Here is a 19,269-nt window from a genome sequence, read left to right as displayed (position 1 = left end):
TCTACCAATCACCACAAAGATGCAAGAGGGAATCCTAAAGCAATTAATGTTATTAATATTTAATATTTAATCATTGTGATAAAAAAAATAGAACAATTCCCATAATATCTTTGCTCAATGTCTTTGTGAAACAGAAAATAATATTTTATGAAATAAAATAATATTTTTGACACAGTTATACTGTGACTATCTTTTCTATAATCCTATGACCCATACCAATGTAGGCGGCCAGATACAAAACATCCAGTGCCTCAAGCAAGGGGTATCCAGGTAGAACTAAAATGAAAAATTTGAAATCCTGGTCAAGGCCAGACTGCTCTTTTTTTTTTTTTTTTTTTTTTTTTTTGTCCTCCAATGGAAGGCAGTATGTATAAGGAAAGATTGACTTTAAAAAAAACACCACTCTGCAACCCTTAGAAATTAAGTAAAAATTTCAGGAAAGGATCAGAGCTAGATACTGAGCAAGTAGGTTAAAGTTTTGGGGGAAGAGGATATTTGCTAGATGCCGAACTATCACTCCACAAATTCCTTACCAGTTGCAAAGAAAAACTTAAATTTACAAGGAAAAGATGTGGTGGTCACCTTCTTTGAAAATTATTCCAACTTACACTAATAGCGTGACAACCTGACATTATGTGCTTCCAAATGAGATGCAACGTAAAGTGCACAACATCTCTGCGATGGCCATCTTCCCAAAAACGTTTCACTTAAACCTAATCGAGCCTTTAGAAATAAGTTCCAATTCAAGGAAATACAGGGAATAAATGACAGATTTAAGAATCCACCCAGAAAAAAATCATCAGCTATGTTGCCAGAATGCAGGACACCTGGCTGGTCCCCTCAAAATGTCAATGTCAGGAGGGAAAAAAGCATGGAGGGAGCCTTCTAGACTGAAGGCACCACAACAGCACAATCACCAAATGCAGCGCGTGAGCTCTCGGTTGATTTCCGTTTGAAATAGAAGCTGTAAAAGGCACTGTTGAATAACGGGGGGAATCCGAAGATGGACGAGGTATTATCTGTTATTACAAAGCTGTTCTAACTTTCTTGGGTGCAGTGATACTGGTATCAGGGTTGTGCTTTTAGGAGCTACTGTGTCCTTAGCTTTCAGAGACATGTGCTGGAGAGTTTAGGTGTGAAGTGACCTGATATGGGCGCCTTATTTTCAAACAGCAGAACATTAAACGGAGGTTGAACCTTGGTGTTGAGTATACAGATGTTCGCTGTAATATTCTTTCCAATTTTCTTCTTGTTGAAAATTTCATCATAAAAAGTTGGAGAGATCTACATAAATGGCAAAAATTATTTGGAAGAAGATGAATCAGGAAGAACACTGTTCTTATTCTTTCTGTCCCCATAGGAAGAACAGTGTCAGAGAGGAGGCCAGCAAGTTAGCTGCAGCTAAGAGGAGCCTAGTAAAGTATTGGCGGTTGGGGATCCATAGCACCTCTAATCGGGGTTGCAGATTCAAACCGCAAGGAAGCCGGGCGCCTGGGTGGCTCAGTCGGTTAAGCGTCCGACCAGCTCGGTCATGATCTTGCAGTCTGTGCGTTCAAGCCCCGCATCGGGGCTCTGTGCTATTGGCTCAGAGCCTGGAGCCTGCTTTAGATTCTGTGTCTCCCTCTCTCTCTGCCCCTCCCCTGCTCACGCTCTGTCTCTCTCTCTCTCTCTCTCAAAAATAAAGACTTAAAAATAATAAAAAACACATGAAGAAGCCTGTGAGCGCCTGGGTGGCTCAGTCAGTTAGCATCCAGTTCTTGGTTTCAGTTCAGATCATGATCTCACGGTTCATGGGTTCACATGAACTTGCATCTGTGCTGACAGTGCAGGGCCTGCTTGGGATTCCCTTTCTCCCTCTCTCTCTCTCTTCCCCTCCCCCGCTCTCGTGCACGTACACTCTCTCACTCTCAAACTAAACAAATAAACATAAAAAAAAAAATTGAAGAAGCCTGAGTCCACCTTTCTGGGAAGACCTACAAAGGTGGCTAGGAAGCCAGAGCAATCCCAAGCCCATAATGGCATGAGAGTAATAAATTAGGGAGACCATCGTGTGTCCAGGCACAGATCCCACATAATCCGCACCATTGTCCAGAAACTGAAATGCAACCTGAGGAAATGGAGAGGAGAGACCAGTGTGAGAGACCCTGACTTGGCGGAACAAACAGAATTTTCTGTGCTTGCCCATAATTGTCTGGGATTGCCATGCAGACATCATATTTCTTACGTTCATAAGAAGGAGACCGTGGTTGCACAGTGGAGGGAAAAAAAAAGACTATCTCAATAGCTCACTGTGCACCAAAATAATAAAAGATATCACCAGAAGTACATGGCAGACTCTTCTAGTGAGTGTGTGATTGTTTTCGCTGGTTTTGTAACAGGATGGTAGACATTGAACCTGGAGGGGACCCTCAGATGCCTTTCATTCCTGTACTGTTATTTCTGGTCTTCACCCAATTTCCTGTCAGGGATGATCTAGGAAGGAAGTGTGGGAAAGGCTCAGTTGGGTGACTGACTCCCCTCAGGTCTCTCCAGGACTACTAACGTGGACAACTATGACCGTAAATAGGAACACCACCTCATTCCCAACATTCTCCGCTCCCACACCACCTCCGCTCCTGAACTCACGCTCCCTTCTTGCCTTCCACTGTCACTACTCAGGCTGGAGAAGACACGTCTGCTTTCAATTCTGGGTATTAGCTTCTTAGTGCTAACAACTTAGTACTAATGACTCAGTACTAACAGAATGAAGATCTCTGTCTCCCTCTCTCTCTCTCTCTCTCTCCTCCTTTGTCCCTTCTTCCCTCCCTCTCATTCTCTCTATCCTCGGACCTCTAAAGCTTCTGGACAATCACAGAAGAAGCCAGTGACTTCTACTTTTGCTGATGCCTTGACGAAAACCACGATCTCCCACTGCCATCTGCCTGCTCAAGCCTTGGCTTCTCTCGCAGGAAATGCAGCGTCTTGGTCTATGGATATAATAACATGGATGAAAATCGACAGTGTAAAGAAGAATTTATATTCTCCAATAGCCCTCTTTTCATCTCTAGCAGGCTGTAAATATATCAAAAGTCAAAGGCTACTTTGGGGGCACCTGGCTGGCTCAGTTGGAAGAACACGTGATTCTTCATCTCAGACTTGTGAGTTTGAGCCCCACATTGGGTGTAGAGCTTGCTTAAAAATAAAGTCTTAAAAAATATATTAGAGCCTAGTTTTGTTAAAAGAAATCGCTTTCCCAGCTGTAATCTCCATGCAAGAGGGAAGCAGGGAAGCACATTTGAACAGGAGGCTCCATGAGCTCTGAGGAGAGGGGGTTTCTACCCCACCCCACCCCTAACTTCCCTTCCTGCCCCTTCCCTATGGTAAGTGCCTCTCCCCCGCCCTCCCCCCAAAAACCCAGTAAAGCGTACATATCCAATCTATCAATGAATAAAAGAGACTTCTTATAAACTCAAAACAATTTTAACAGGTGAATCATTCAACGGACAATAAAATTAAGAATTTTCAATAATTCAAACCTAGTGCCTTTAAAGAATGAAGGGTTTAACACAAACATGTTTCAGCAGCTTTATATTCATAATGCATGTCCATAAACTACAGACACATTATAATTACAATTTTTTCTATAAACTCAACTCATAAATAAGCCTGAAAACACTAATATACACTGTATACACATGGCACATTTTTCTGCAATTCAGACTCAATATAAACTCAGATGGGACTCTCCCCATGATCTTTTCCTTCATGATGTATTATTACTATAACATAAGTCTGAAAAATAACTACCTTTTATGGAATTAGTTCAGTGAGCCAATCACTAAACTAAGCACTAATTTAATTCTTATAATCACCTGAGAGATGGTATTATTTCCTCATTTAACCAAAGAGGAATCTAAGATTTAGAGTTTAAAAAATTCCTCCCAAGTTATGGATAGCAGGTAGGAGATCTGGGATTTGAACCCAAGCCTGTCTGATTCATGAGTCTCTAATAGTATATTCCTCTATGCTCCTAGGTTTGAAGACTGAAGAGTTAGCAAGTTACAAACATGAAGGATGTGCAGAATTCGAACAGACTGTTTTCCAAAGTGCCACGGGACAATTCTGCTGATTTAGAGCTAAATTTATTCCCAGAGTCATTCAGTCTCTTTGCCCAAAAGAAAGGAAGATAAAATCGAAGCATATGTTAGAATTTAAGCCAAGCTATTATCTGTCCTCTTCGTACATTCTGAAAAGCTTGTCCACCAAAAGCAGATGCTAGGAATGAAGAGGAAGAAAACCAAAAGAGAGGGGAAGAATGTGAAATTAGGGAGCACAGAGACGGGGAAGAACAAAATGAAAGGCGGGGAAAAAAAAGAAAGGTTAAAAGGAGAGAAATGGGAATGGAGTGGAGAAGAACACCCCAGATGTACTGATCTGGGAAGTCCTTTGGAAAGTATGCCATGACCTCTGTGAGGAGGTCAAAGTGGGCTCGCCACAGGGTTTGCCGAAACCATAGAAAGGGGAATGATTTTTCCTGACTTTTAACTGCAAAACCTAATTTCTTAAGGGATCCTTCATCTTTTAGCGAAACACTAGGAGTGTGGAAGGTCCCTAAATGATACTTGTGCACTTTAAACACTTCAGGAAGGCACGGGCCCTCCCCTGAACCACACTGGGCTGGGGCGGGGTGGAGGGGGGGGTGCATTGCCCAAGTAAGGCAGGTCATTTAAAAAGTCCGAGGTCAGGGCACTTGCAAGGCTAAGGGGAGAAAAGCTGGTGCTTCCTGTTTCCCAGTGGAGCCATTTCCTGAAAGTTCTACACCCATGATCAGTCTGCTGCAAAGAATAAGCATGTTCTGTCCTCACAGAGACATAACCCAAATGTCGGCCTTAAAAGATGGAAGAGAGATTGGAGAACAGATTTTCACCTCACAAATGTATGGGGAAACGTTTTGTATAACACGCTCCAAATGACAGAAAAGGAACACTTGAGCTAATCCCCTTTTTCCAATAAATTTGCAATCTGTCAAATTACCCACAACTCTTTCCACTGAATGTCTTTTCGTGGATATCTGAAAATTGTTTTACAATTCTCCATTAAGAGACCATGACAATATACTTTGAGTTCAATCTGAAGCAGGGAGGAGGGCAGTAAAAAAAAAAAAAGTTCCTGTGAAAACCTACATTCTCTGATACTACCTGGTGAGGCTTACACTCCCATAAATGAGAATCAACAAAGCTCATTACTTACTTTCCAAAAGAGTTAAATGCTACGTTTCCAAAGTCTCTTTTTTGTTTTATTAGGGGTTTTCTGATTCCAGAAAGTTAAAATAATATTCTTGGTCTCTCTGAAAATGTCACATGAAAATTTGTGCAAATATCTTTATCTATCTCTGGAGGGGGAAAAACAAAGTACTTAACACCAAGTTGAAAAAAAAATTCAAAAAGATTAAAATGCTAAGTTAACACACACACACACACAGAGTAAAACTAATGAAAGAAATATTAGGAAGTATGTTTACAACCTTAGAGAGGAGAAGCCTTCCTAAGTAAGAAGTAAAGCTTAGATGAAAAAGATGGGCACGTTTGCTTCTATAAAAAGGTAAATAAATCTTTTGTTTACCAATAGATGCTATTTTTTTTAATGTTTATGTATTATTCTTTGAGGGAGAGAGAGAATGAGCAGGGGAGGGGCAGAGAGAGAAAGAGAGGATCCCAAGCAGGTTCTGCGCTGTGAGCACAGAGCCTGATGCAAGGCTCAAACTCATGAAAAGTGAGATCGTGACCTGAGCCAAAATCAGATGCTTAACTGACTGAGACACCCAGGTGCCCCTACCAAAAGACACTCTTTAAAAAAGGTAAAGCCTACAAAAGCATTAGAGCAACCTATATAATCCATAAAAGATGAATGTATATAACGTATAAAGTAAGTCAGCAAATCAACCAGCAAAATGAACATTCCTTCTCATTGGTCACTGATGAAGATGTTTTACCTTGTTATTCATCACACTATCACTTTAACTGAATTGGCAAAAATATAAAAGATGGATAATATCTGATACAGATGAAAGTATAAACAAAGGATACCCTCACCTACTACTGGTGAGAGTAAGACTGACAAAGCATTTATGCAAGATAATCTATCAACATACAAAGTATACACAACTTTTTGCTCAGCAATCCACTCCAAGTATCAATCTTTATATGTAAGGCATTATTTGAAATACTTTGCTGAAAACGTGGCATAAATATAAACTTTAAAACATAACAACATAAACATTAAAAGGAGACAATAGGGGCACCTGGATGGCTCAGTGGGTTAAGCATCTGGTCTTGATTTCGGCTCCAGTCATGATCTCATGGTTCGTGAGATAGTGCCGTGCGTCAGGCTCTGTGCTGACAGCGCGGAGCCTGCTTGGGATTCTCACTCTCTCCCTCTCTCTCTGCCGCTCCCACTCTCTCCCTCACTCTCTCTCAAAATAAATAAACTTAAAAAAAAAAAAAAGGAGGGGCGCCTGGGGGGCTCGGTCGGTTAAGCGTCTGACTTCGGCTCAGGTCATGATCTCGCAGTCCGTGAGTTCGAGCCCCGCGTCAGGCTCTGTGCTGACCACTCAGAGCCTGGAGCCTGTTTCAGATTCTGTGTCTCCCTCTCTCTCTGCCCCTCCCCTGTTCATGCTCTGTCTCTCTCTGTCTCAAAAATAAATAAATGTTAAAAAAAAATTAAAAAAAAATTTAAAAAAAGGAGACAATAAATCACAATTGGTCAGTAATAATAATCGTAACAATTACTACATGCCAGGAACTTTCCTGAGTGCAAATATACATACACTCAGTGTATCTCACAACAGCCCTATGAGGTGGGAGAGTGCCCCACAATTATTGCCCCATTCCAGACGGAGATACTGAGGCCAGGGAGGATGAGAAAGTTGTTTAAAGTCACACAGCTTACACCTGGCAGAGGCAGGTTTCAGACCCAAGGAAACTGGTAGCAGACTACTCAGAAAGACTATGAAACAGAACGCATGAGATACCCAGGAACTGACACAGAAAGATCCACAAGGCAAAGTGCTACCTTAAAACAGTTGCAGCCTTGGTTTGGGATTAAAAGTTCTTTATTGCAACCAAAAATGAGTCTGTTTGATTATCTACCTACTAAGTGAAGCCACAGATTTCATTATTTACATAACATATGCATTCTGGATGGTTAAAGAAAGTTCTCCCTCGCAGTGGAAAGGGGAGTAAGAGAGGAGGGTCAAGTGCAATCCCACTTTTGGCTGCACATATTGCCAAACTGCTGGAAACTGTGAAAAACAAGAATGCATTCATGTGTTACTGTTATAATTTTTTAAAGCTATTTGTGTTTAAAAAAAAAAACAGTGGGGGTGCATATGGAAAACAGTTTGTCCTTCCAGATGTTTCTACAACTGCGCTTCTGGCTTGCGAACACATTTTTCCTTCTTTTAAAAAGTTGATCCAAATATCTGTTAGTCAACCTCCTCAACTTTACAGAATTGCTTTCAGTTCATAGAAAAGGCTTTAACCTTCACCTTCTCTAGCTTCAGTCCCACTATATGTTTATGACTATTTTTAAATAACCCAATTTGGGGCTGCTGTTGAAAGACCTTTAGAAGATCATGTATAAGAGGAAAGCCGGGGTGCCTGGGTGGCTCAGTCAGCTGAGCGCCCGACTTGGGCTCAGGTCATGATCTCACAGTTTGTGGGTTCAAGCCCCGCATTGGGCTCTGTGCTGACCGCTTGCTCAGAGCCTGGCGCCTGCTTCAGATTCTGTGTCTCCTTCTCTCTCTGCCCCTCCCCCACTCACGCTTTGTCTCACTCTGTTTCTCAAAAATAAGTAAATGTAAAAAAAAAAAAAAAAAAAGGAAAGCCAAGCCATGGACCTTGAAGCTGAAGTGAAGAGAGGCCGGCACTGCACTCTCACGGAGTGCAGCGTTTTGGTCAACTGCGAACTGGAAAAGATCTGCAGCTCACATGGTGGGAATGAGGGCACATCAGCGGTTTACGTGCAAGGACAGGAGGCTGCAGACGAAATCTGCAGGCTGTCCACACGGAAGGAGAGAAAGGGCTTCCTCTTCCATTTCCTCCTGTGGGATCTCTTCGGGTCACTTGGATATATTTACTCTAGAAGGAGGAAGCACGCACTGGTACTCAGGAAATAAATAGCTGTGTGGATTCCCTTCAGAAAATGCGAGGAACACAAAGTTGATGGTCACGACTCCCCCGCCAGGGTGGCAAATGCCACGGCCCCTCCACCCTTCTGGCTCTCTCTCCTATTTTTTCCAGGCCTGCACACCATCCATGCCACCAGGCCGGGCGTCCAAAGTGGATGCTCTTGGAAAGCCTGGCAGCCCTTGTGCCCCCTGATGCTTGCATTTCCCCGTCCTGAACACTTTCCACATCTTCAGTGAAGAAAGAGAGCCAGGAAGCAATGTGACAACTGAGCACGAGACTTGGTTACAACACGCTCCAGGTAAGAGCACCCGGAGGCCTGGTTGCCTGTTCCTTGAGCAACACGGGGGCTCTGGAAAAGTCCTGGAGCCCTGTTTCAGTGGAAACTGAAATTAAAATAAGTCAGAGGATCCTCAAGAAAAAAGGGATAAAATCATGCATCTATGTATAAGGGTATGGATACAGACATAGACATAGATCCATGTTAAGCGCATGTATAAATAATCCCTATGCAGATGACCAAGCACTAACAGAGACCTTTATTCAGGGCTTCTGTGAATATGGGAACCAGTTATTCAACCAAAAAGCAATTGGATGGTGTAAAGACATAAAAATGAGCACAGAAAAACACACTGGGGTAAATTCTACTTCCTGACATTTTTAACGACAAAGGGCCAGTAGTCTATTGAACGCTGGCAATAAGAAGCTTCAAATATATTCAGCATTAACGAAAGATAAATCCTAGGTTAGCGCCAAGACAGGAGCCACTCGCTGTGAGGCCCTTCTGCCAGCTTCAAAGCTAGACAAAGACACATACTCCAAGGCCATACATTCAAAAGCAGAGAGGCAGAAATTGAAGAAGCTCGTGTGCAAAATGGAAAGCCATAGTGAACCCTCCACACTTAAACAACACTAATTGTTTAAAACAGAGTGTGAAGGGGCACCTGGGTGGCTCAGTCGATTAAGCGTCTGACTCTTGATTTCGGCTCAGGTCATGATCTCACAGTTTGTGAGTTTGAGCCCCACATAGGGCTCTGTGCTGACAGCAGGTAACCTGCTTGGGATTGTCTCTGCCTCTCTCTCTGCTCCTCCCCTGCTCACTCTCTTGCTCTCTCTCTCAAAATAAATAAACTTAAATAAAACTGTGTGAAAACCCACAAATCCTAAGAGAAAACCTAGCAAAGTAACCTCCTGTTTGGGGCCATTACTTATCTGGAACCATCAAGTAAAGGAGGGGGTGGGGAGGGAGGGACTTTGACCCCTTAAAAACTCAGAAAAGCTCTGAAATTTCTCTTTAACCATTCACATATGAGCGATCCTCCAAATATTAACTGTTTTCCATTTACTAAAGTGAATGGAGTTAACAATTCTCTGTGATCATTCATTCAGTCAGTTAATACTTATTGAGTGCCAATTTGGATGATGGACAAGACCACTACAGGCCGTGTAGAGCTCACAGTTAGGACTCCATGGGCAAGACAGCTCCCATCAGTCTTTGGTTGCAGTGAATGGACAGAACAGAGAATTAACCCTAGGAAGCTTCCAGTCACATAAACCCACCTCCGGAGAACATGCCACCACTCACTGGTTATATTCTAAAATCTAGATTGAACTCCCAGGTTTGTTATTTACAGATCACCTTCCCGTGGAAGCAATGCCATCAATAACGCTTGGGTCCTCAGGTCAGTCCGGAGCTTGAGTTTCCCTGTATTCTGCTGCAATGTGATTTAAAGAGGTTTCTGGTTACCCCAGGCCCTTCCAATCAACAGGCGTAAAGTATGGTTTATGATCCTGAGGCTGCTACTGTGATTGGAACGGTCGACACTGGAGCCTGAAGTCTGCGATGCCGGGATGGGCAAGAGGCCGTAAATGCCTGGTGGGTGGGCGGGCTGCCACCCTGCTCTCTCAATCTGTCTCCAGGACGAGGGAATGGGAACGGAGGTAGAATCCCCGAAGGTGCTTCTGAGGGCAAGAATTACATTTGGAATAGCTCATTTGCACATCACACAGAACGAAGGCATTGGTTCTGGCCAAGGCTATGCACATTTCATATCATCGTTACTGAGGAATCACCACTCACACGTTTCCTGGTTATTTCAGGAGGTATGATTGTGGTTTTCCATTCTTCCCTTTTTAAGGCACACCATTTTTCAGCAGTGATCCCAGCACTCATAGCATTTAAAGTACATTAACTTCTATTAATGTTTAACTACCACTTTTCATGCAGCTTCATTGGCCCTCATCTTCCCTTCTAGACCCCCCAAAATTATCAACTCAGAATCTGACTAGTAAAACAATAACTTCAGCTCAGGCCCTTTGTGTTCAAACCATGGCACGGATAGATGTGAGGTTAAAAATAGAAAAAGAAACTATTCTAAATAAGACCATGAGTCTCCAAGACACTTTTCTTTAAAACAATTTTATTTATGTTTGGAAATAAGGGAGTGAAACATACGACATCGCAGCTACTGCCTGAAGGAAGTCATTTACTGGCTCTGGGACAAGGTTCAGCAAGATCTTTCTTACAATTCATTAAGGATACCCTTAGGTTATACATGTTCGGGACATGTAGGTGCTTTCGCAGTAATCATCCCGAATTATCCAAATAAAAATACTGTTTCAGTCTTTGTTCTGGAGTCTCTATATGAAATATAATCTTCTCTGAAATAAATGTCTACCCTTTACTCTCCTCCATCACTGCACCTCAGAGTATGTGAACGTTTACAGATCATTGTGTCGGTTGTTTTCCTTAACACAGAGCTGGGATGGGGTGCCTCCTGAATACTGTCCCTAGGGTTTCCAAAGCTTTTGTGCGGCTCCCTGTAGAACCTAGACAAATTTTCTCTCTGAAGAGCCCATGAGATGAAAGATCTCAAACTAAACCCTCAAGATGTGGGAAGTATGGTGCTCGTATCTGACTCTCTCCAGTAAAATCCCTGCTTGGAGACATCCACTCCAAATGCCTCTAAGGAAACAGAGCACCTGATCAGAATGAGGAAAACAAAATGCCACAGTGGCTGGCTGAAATGCAGAGAACAGCAGCCTAGCCTGGACCTAGGTGCCAAGTGAACACAGGGACCCAGAAAGGTCTGCAAAGCAATGCCCCTCCCCCATCTTGTCCCACAGAAGGTGCTAGCCCACGTTGATCCCATAGAACGCTGATTCCCCAGGAATGCTTGTGCTATAGCAGTACCGGCGTCCCATGGAAACTGTTAGAAATGCCAGGTTTCAGGCCCACCTCAGACCTATTAAATCAGAAACTCTCGGGGTGGCCCAGAAATCTGTGTTTTCACAAGCCCTCTAGGACTTGTGGATACAAAGTCAAGTGTGTAGGAGCACCTGGGTGGCTCAGTTGGTTAAGCACCTGACTCTTGATCTCAGCTCAGGTCATGATCTCCGGGTTCCTGAGTTCAGGATTCTCTCTCTCTCCCTGCACCCACCGGTGCTCGTGTCTGTGAATGTACGTCCTCTCTCTCTCTCTCTCTTTCTCTCTCTCTCTCTCTTAAAATAAATAATTTGTTTTAAACCACAAATATTTAAAAAAAAAAAGTCAAGTTTGTAAACCACCATTACAGGACTAATTAAAATCACCATAGTACGGTCTCTCTTCCAGGCCTTATTTATAATTGGAGAATGAGAGATCTCTTCCTCTTCCAAAAGAAATGTCAAGAAATCAGCAGGTCAAGGAATGTCACGAGGAGATCTGGGGGCTTTTCAAGGCCCAATTTACCACCACTCCTCCCTGTTCATTTCAGCTTTAGGGATTTTGATCATGGACACCAATAGAGGGAGAGGACGGAACGTCAGAAATGGATCCACTCCACCCCAGAGCCAGGTATATGCTGGATGGCCTGCTGCTACATAAACATCACTTCCAAATAAGTAAGGAACACGAATAGTAATTGTAATGAACCATACAGATCAAGAAAACCCGCCACATTGTCTGCAACAAAACTAAGCCACCACTAAACCTTCACAGCTTTCCCAAGCTAGTGGCCATTTATGAGAGACCACACAAAATTCAACAGTAACATGTTAGTCAATACATAAGTTTAAACTTCGGAGCAAATGCTTTTCAATCACTAAAACTCTTGGCTACTTCTAGAAAAAGAACATTTTAACAAATTTTTCCCCTAAAATGAATTTTCAATCCTCTGATAGAGACCCATGGTCTATTCTTCGGCAACACAGCCACGGATTTTTTAATCGAGCGCTAGGAATCTTTCCATTAAAAAAAAAAAAAAACCTCATTCACAAAGCTTCAGAGTACAGCCACAGGTTGTTCGGATTTTGCTTCCCAACACAGTTCAAATCTCAGAAGATAAGACTTTATAAAAGCAGCAGCGACAACAAAAAGCATTCCACAGAAGGTCTAGAAGTCAACTGTAGAGCAGGAAGGACCTTTCTGCACAAAGTACGTGTCCGTAACTGGCCTACGGCCACCAAGCCTCGCCTGCCTTTCTGAAGCCAAAGGAAAACTCAGGCACTATTCGCCTATATCATTATTAGTCACTTGATACTCAGGAAACCAGTTCTGTGTCTTCTGGGACAACTGTCCTCATTGGAAAGTGGGTACTGCTGGGTAATCAACATTATTTTGCTCTGCCTTGATTTGTAGTATCATATCCTCGTTGCTATTTTTTCAGCCTTAAAACCTAGTCATCGTAAATCTAGCTGCTTCTCTCTTTAGTGGTAATTAGCATTAGTCATAAGCCAAAAAATGATTCCACATAAGAAATAAAATAAACACAACCCTTCTTACCTTTCATGCCAAACTTGGAGTGTCTTGCCAACTTCAGCAGAAACAGCATCACCAGCAGACAAAATCCCACCACAGACGCAATGACCACCACAGCATAGACCTAGAGGAAAGGAAGGGAGGGCCGTTATGACCTTGCTCATTGGTTCCTTACCTCCAGATGATGGTGATAATGACGATGACACGTTCATATTTGCTACTTGTCCTGCCAGGAACCTTGTGTCTATCAACTCCCTTATTCCTCAACAACCCTACAATGGAATATGTAGGTCTTATTACTATCCTTACTTTACAAATGAGAAAATGTAAGTTAAAGCTTATAAAAATATCAGTGTAATTGATATTATGGAGACATAGAGATACATTACGCTCTCCCCATCTGCCTATCCTCCTAGCTGCCTTACCTGAAGAGAGAAGAGAAAGTATATGAAATTTGAATGACAAACTACTGTTATTTCTGAAGCGACGAAAGATACAGTGGGGTTCATTTTGCTATGCTCTCTACCATTGTGCATGTCAGAAAGTTGTCCATAACAAACAGATTTTTTTTTTCTAAGTTGGCTGTTGAGGCTCTTAGAAACCAGAGTCCCCTGGAGCTGTGACTAGGCCCAGAAGGGAGCAGGAGGGGCCCCTGCCGGTGAGTTTATTTGTGAAAGCTCATTAAGTTGCAGACTTAGGATTTGCACACATTTGTGCATGTACGATAGAGGTCAATACAAAGTTTTTTTAAGCCTAAAAACGTAATTGCAACATGCAGATTATACAAGTAGAGAGAGTAGTTGCAGATCTACGTGAATCCTGCCCCCACCCTAAGCGAGATCACAGAGGCACAAGTGTGTAATGTTAATGAAGTACATATTAACATTTGAGAAGCCAAGATAGAAGCAGGACGATGCATCTCCTTCCATTCCTGCTGCTCATCCCAAGGTCCTGCTCCCAAGAAAAGTGTGACTTTCTAAACCAGGAAGTGGCCAATTTTGGCTGTAAAGGGTCAGACAGTAAATGCTTTAGGCTTTGGGGGCCATAGAGTCTCTTTTGCAACCTTTCAACTGTGCTGGTATCCAGTGAAAGCACCCATAGACAACATGTAAGCAAATGGGCATGCCTGGGTGCCAATAAAACTTTATTTACAAAAACATATGACTGTAGTTTACAGACTCCTTTTCTAACCTGTCTTGGGGGTCCACACTTACCTAAACGCTTAAGCTTCTTTGTTGCATTTAATCTGCATAATAATCCTTAAGAAAGATACTATTATCTCCATCAGTGGTAATCACTGATGCTGTTTACCAAGCATTTCTGTTTCTCCCTGTGTTTCTCTTTGTAGGATTCACTGCCTGGCTTCCCCGTGGTAAGGTGGGTACACGTGACCAGTTCTGGTCAATGAGGTAAGACTTGCATCCCTGACAGTGGAGGATTCCACTGCTACTGTGAGATCTTAGACTGAGGCAGTGCTTCTCAACCAGGGAGAATGCTGCGCCCAGGGGACATCTGTCGATTTGGGATCGTCACAAGTGGGGGAGGGTACTGCTAGCATCTAGTGGGTCAAGACCAGGGATGCTGCTAAACATCCCATAATGCCTGACAGCCCCCACAACAAAGAGCCATAATAATAACGGCATAATGCCAAGGCCGACAACCCTGCTCTCACTGCTTCTTTCTCTGGGCCTTCATAAACGCTAACTTTCCAAAAGTAGCTTCCTGTCCACCTAGTCTTAGAATGAGGACAAGGCTGACAGAACTCCCAGTGAATACACACAATGCAGCAAGAAAAGAACGTTTGCTGTCTGAAGCCACCAAGATTTGGGGATTTTTGTTACTGCAGAGCTTATGCTGACTGATGTACCCACCTCAGAGTGAAAGGCAGTACAGAGTAGAGATTAGGAATAGGAGTTCCTCGTGAGTTTGAAATTTAGATTCACCACTTATTAGGTGCTTGGCCTCAGGATTACTTAATCTCTAAGCATCTCACGCTCTTCTTGTGTGAAACAGGGAATATAATCACTCTACCTAGCAGGTTCTTTAAATCCGTAGTGAGTTAATGCAGATAACGGGTTTGGAACAGAGTCCACCACAATAGATAGGAAACTGATTTGGCTATGATGATGATAAAACAGGTTTATAAAAAATTAAATACGCCACCCAAGATCACATCTTCCAAGCTTGGGATTCAAACTGAAGTCTGTCCAAGTATAAAACCTGTGATTTATCCATGATTTACTCTTTATACTGTTTCTCCAAAACACATGGCTGAGAGGGAAGGCAGGATAATCAAAACACATGGCTAATCCTCCCATGACACCTTCTCTGATGTCAGATGGGGACAGCGTTAAAGAAGGCACAGGAAAGGGCACGTGCCAAGGCCTTGGCCAGAATGGAACAAAGGTGTGAGCATTCTCTCCTCTGGCACTGCGGTTGTGAGTGGCTCTCCCACAGAACACCTCTGCGAGTGTCTGCGTGCAGACTTAACTCTGTCTCTGCAGCCTACATACAAACAGAACGGCTGTGATTCCTAAAAGCTTAATTATGGATCAACGTGCTCTAACTAAGACTATTTCCCTCAAACGTACCTAATGATTTGGGGTGTTTTTTACATGTTCATTTTATTTTTGAGAGAGCACGAGCTGGGGAGGGGCAGAGAGAGAGGGAACAGGGGATCCAAAGTGGGCTCCCGCTGCTGACGGCAGCGAGCCCATCAAGGGGCTCAAACTCAGGAACTGTGAGATCACGGCCTGAGCCAAAGTCAGATGCTCAACCAACTGAGCCACCTGGCGCCCCCGGGGTGGGTTTTTCATCTTTATTTCTAACTATCATTTTCATGGGAAAGAGCTCATAGTATTATAGCTCTAAGTTTCTCTATCTTATTATTAAATTTCAAACTTCTACAGCTAGAAAGGGAATAACTGCAAAAACAAGTTCAAATCCTATTTTAAAGATAAGGAAATGGGGATGGACAGATGTTAGGGGACTTGCCCTAAGCCCCCCCAACCTCTCTGGGGGACCACAGACAGTCTCTGACCCACTTTGGAAAGTACTTGACTGGCATGCAGAAGACTTGGCCCCTATGTTCATAGGGCACTTTGCCTTTACCAGCTATGAGAGGTAACAGATGCTTCGCTTCTGCAAGCCCCCATTTCATTTGTACGTGGGGATAATAGTACCTGCCCTGACTTCTCTATTTTGTTACAGAGTGTTTAAGTCAACCTGGAAAATGGGAATGGGTTCTACTGCTGGGAATCAGTTAGTGATCTACTAGCAACTATTTAAACCTATTGAAGCAACACTAAATGCAAAGACTCCTTTAATAAACAAAGGATCCCATGACAATGAGAAGAATTGTTTTCCCAACAATGAATTGTTTGATAAAGTTTCATGTACCGTGCATGTGTTGGGACGCACGGGTGGTCTTTATGTGGGAGACAAGTAGGGGTAAATGTATTTGTTTGTTTAGTTGGCTGGTTAGTTGTTTGGTTGGTTGGCTGGTTTGCGGGCTGGTTGGTCGGTTGGTTGGTTGGTTGGTTAGGTGATTGGTTGGTTGATTGGTTGGTTAGTTGCTTTTTATCTGAGGATATCTCTCAGCATAGAACAAGGGGTCATTCCACTCAAAAAATCCAGCAAGGTGCATGAGGAGCACTTGTTGCACCAGAAAGGAGAGTGTTTGAGGCTGTCTTCCAAATGCTCTAACACCTTTAACTTTTCTGTCAGTTCCCTGACTCTGAAACTCTCCTAACAATCCTCCCTGTGATCAGGGACTGTTCATGTATCAAATACCTGATCAACATTTAATTTTTACATTTTCTTTAAAGTCTATAAAGCATTTTCTTGCACCTCTCATACAGATTTCCAGGGACCTCAGATGGACCTGTAATGTACCAACTTTCAACAAAGAGGACTTTCACTGATTTTGCCTTCCAGCGGCCCTACTGTGGACAGTTCAGCCATCACTGAGATATGCCAAATAGGGGCTTAAATTTCTCATTTTTGTCTCAAAAGAGAAAACTGAAGTTGACACATAATTTTTAGTAACTGGGAGACATACATACCTGTGGGGCTAACACACACTCCTTGGATTCCTTATGTACACAAACAACTTTCTCAAACCACGAAACATTAAGTGGTTTGGTATGAGAATAAACTGAAGTGATTGCACAAGGCAGGAAGCAGAAAACATTCTGCAGCTGATTTATTTTTCCTTGCTATTTCAATGCATTGCATATCATCATCTCTGGAAATGTGTGTGTGTGTGTGTGTGTGTGTGTGTGTGTCTCCATGTACTTACTAGATATGCATATTTTGAGTCACAGCTGAGATACATCTGTTACGAGCCTCCAGCTCCCACCACCAGGGCCCTGGTCTAAACATACATCACACCTCTTTATTACCACTCCAGACCCTCACTAATCACACTGCCTCCAATCTCACTGTTCTGCAACCCATTCCACAGCGTTTGCCATTACTCTGATCAGTCTACAATTTTTATTATCTCCTAGGTGCCAGATACTATTCGAGGGATGAGGGACACAGCTGTGAAAAACACTGACCAGGTTGCCTGGACTTAGAAACTCACTAGAGACTCTAGGGAAGGGAAAAAAGACATTAAACAAGTAAACAATAAATAAACAAGGGAATTAAAGACAATGACAACTGCTCAGAAGAAAATGGAACATGGCAACGGCTGCCTGGTAGCTAAAGCCATGGGATGACTGTGGGGAAGTGTGTGCCTTAGAGAGGGAACAGCGAATGTAAAGGGTGTGAGCCAAGAGTAAGCCTGGATGGAGCATGTGGAAGATCATTAAGAAAGACAGGTGGTAAAAACAAGGGCAGGATGGGAGGTGAAGACAGAGACACAGACACGGACAAGATATGCAGCCTGTTTTCTTTCACTTGCATTAGGAAGGCTCTGAGAATGACAATAAAAGTGATCTGATGTGTGCTCTTCACAGGTCACTCAGGCTGCTGTATGGAGAAAGGGCGGGAGATCACAAGATGGGAGAGGAGGGACGGGTAAAGGCCACGAAGGTCATCCAGGAACAAGCAACCGTGGTAAACTTCCTCCTTGAAGGGCCAGATACTAAATATGTCCCACTTTGCAGACCACACAGTCTTTGCTGCGGCTACTCTAGCCGTCACTCTAGCACAAAAGTAGCCACGGACAATACGTAAATGGGCATGACTGCGTTCCAATAAAACTTTATTTATGGACACTGACATTTGAGTTTCAGACAATGTTCATGTGTCACAAAATATCATTCATTTGTTTTCAAACCACTTAAAAACGTAATAGCTCTTCTTAGCCTGCCGATGGTATAAAAGCAGGTCAGGAGCTGGACTTGGCCCACGGGCCATAATTTGCCAAGCCCAACGGGGTTGGCCTGGGCCTGTGGCAGTGGAGGTGGGAGATACAAATGGTTCTGGAGTTTATAAGGAGGCGGAGCTCACGGCACAAGGGACTGGGTGCTCGTGACAAGTGAGGAGAAAAATGAAGGAAGCTGTTGGCGTTGGGTCTCAGCAGCTGACAGATCAACCCCACAGGAGCCCCGGGGCTCACGCGCGCCCCCTTCAGGCTCCTCCCTGCATAGTCAATCTAATCCCCTGGCTCTGTGTTTTAAAACCACATGACCTGGCACAGCCTCCACTCCAACCTTGCCCCTGACAGCCACCTTTATGCTTCACACACCTTACCTTCCGGTCAAAGCCATTTTCCGGGCTGTGAGCTCTTGTTCACACACCCAAAATGCCCTTTCCCTTTGTTTCCTGTCGGTCTACATGCCCGCCATCCTGCACAGCTGGAAAATGCCACCTACCCCACAAAGACACCTCTGGCTCTCCCAGCGGGAAGGAGCCCAGTGCCCGCCCCTCTATTTCCATTGCTCGCATCCCATTGCTGCTCTACCTGAATTGTAGGTGCCGGTATTTCATTCACATCTCAGGGCTCCGACTGAAGTATAAACTCCAGAAGCACAGACCTGATATTCACTCACATTTTTAGATCTGCTCACTGCCAGTCGCTTCCGGAACCTACTAGAGTCCTTAAATTTAGTGGGCAATGAGACTTTTATTAAAATACTGGACAAGATAGGTGCGACGGTGTGGGAGACAGGAATAATTACACATGTCCCTAAATGAGACACTGCCCAGTTCACTAGAAAGTGATAATCTTTTAAAGGGCAGACATTTGAAATAAGAACCACGAGTAACCATAGTGGCACATGAAAGGGGAAGCAAGGAAGTCAGAGGCTATCTAGCATGTTTATCACTTCTCTTAATTCTTCCAAACGTCAACACCCAATCCACACTGTGCAGTGAAAATGTTGTGTGCTGAAGGAGTTCCATCCCTCCAACATT

General features: G+C 43.4%; 1 protein-coding gene across 3 annotated transcripts in view; it reads right to left on the bottom strand.

The window, feature by feature from the left end:
• The window catches only part of NTRK2 (neurotrophic receptor tyrosine kinase 2), a 331,708-nt gene that overhangs the window by 245,215 nt on the left and 67,224 nt on the right, over positions 1-19,269 (bottom strand). For all 3 annotated transcript variants that reach the window (XM_042912832.1, XM_042912833.1, XM_042912834.1), the window contains exon 11: positions 12,928-13,027. In XM_042912832.1, the coding sequence (XP_042768766.1) occupies positions 12,928-13,027 (100 nt within the window). The remainder of the gene's footprint in view (positions 1-12,927; positions 13,028-19,269) is intronic.

The sequence above is a fragment of the Panthera leo genome, chromosome D4, assembly GCF_018350215.1.
Source record: "Panthera leo isolate Ple1 chromosome D4, P.leo_Ple1_pat1.1, whole genome shotgun sequence".
NCBI lineage: Eukaryota > Metazoa > Chordata > Mammalia > Carnivora > Felidae > Panthera > Panthera leo.
Note: the sequence above shows the minus strand (reverse complement) of the source record. Positions and strands in the feature narration are given on the sequence as shown.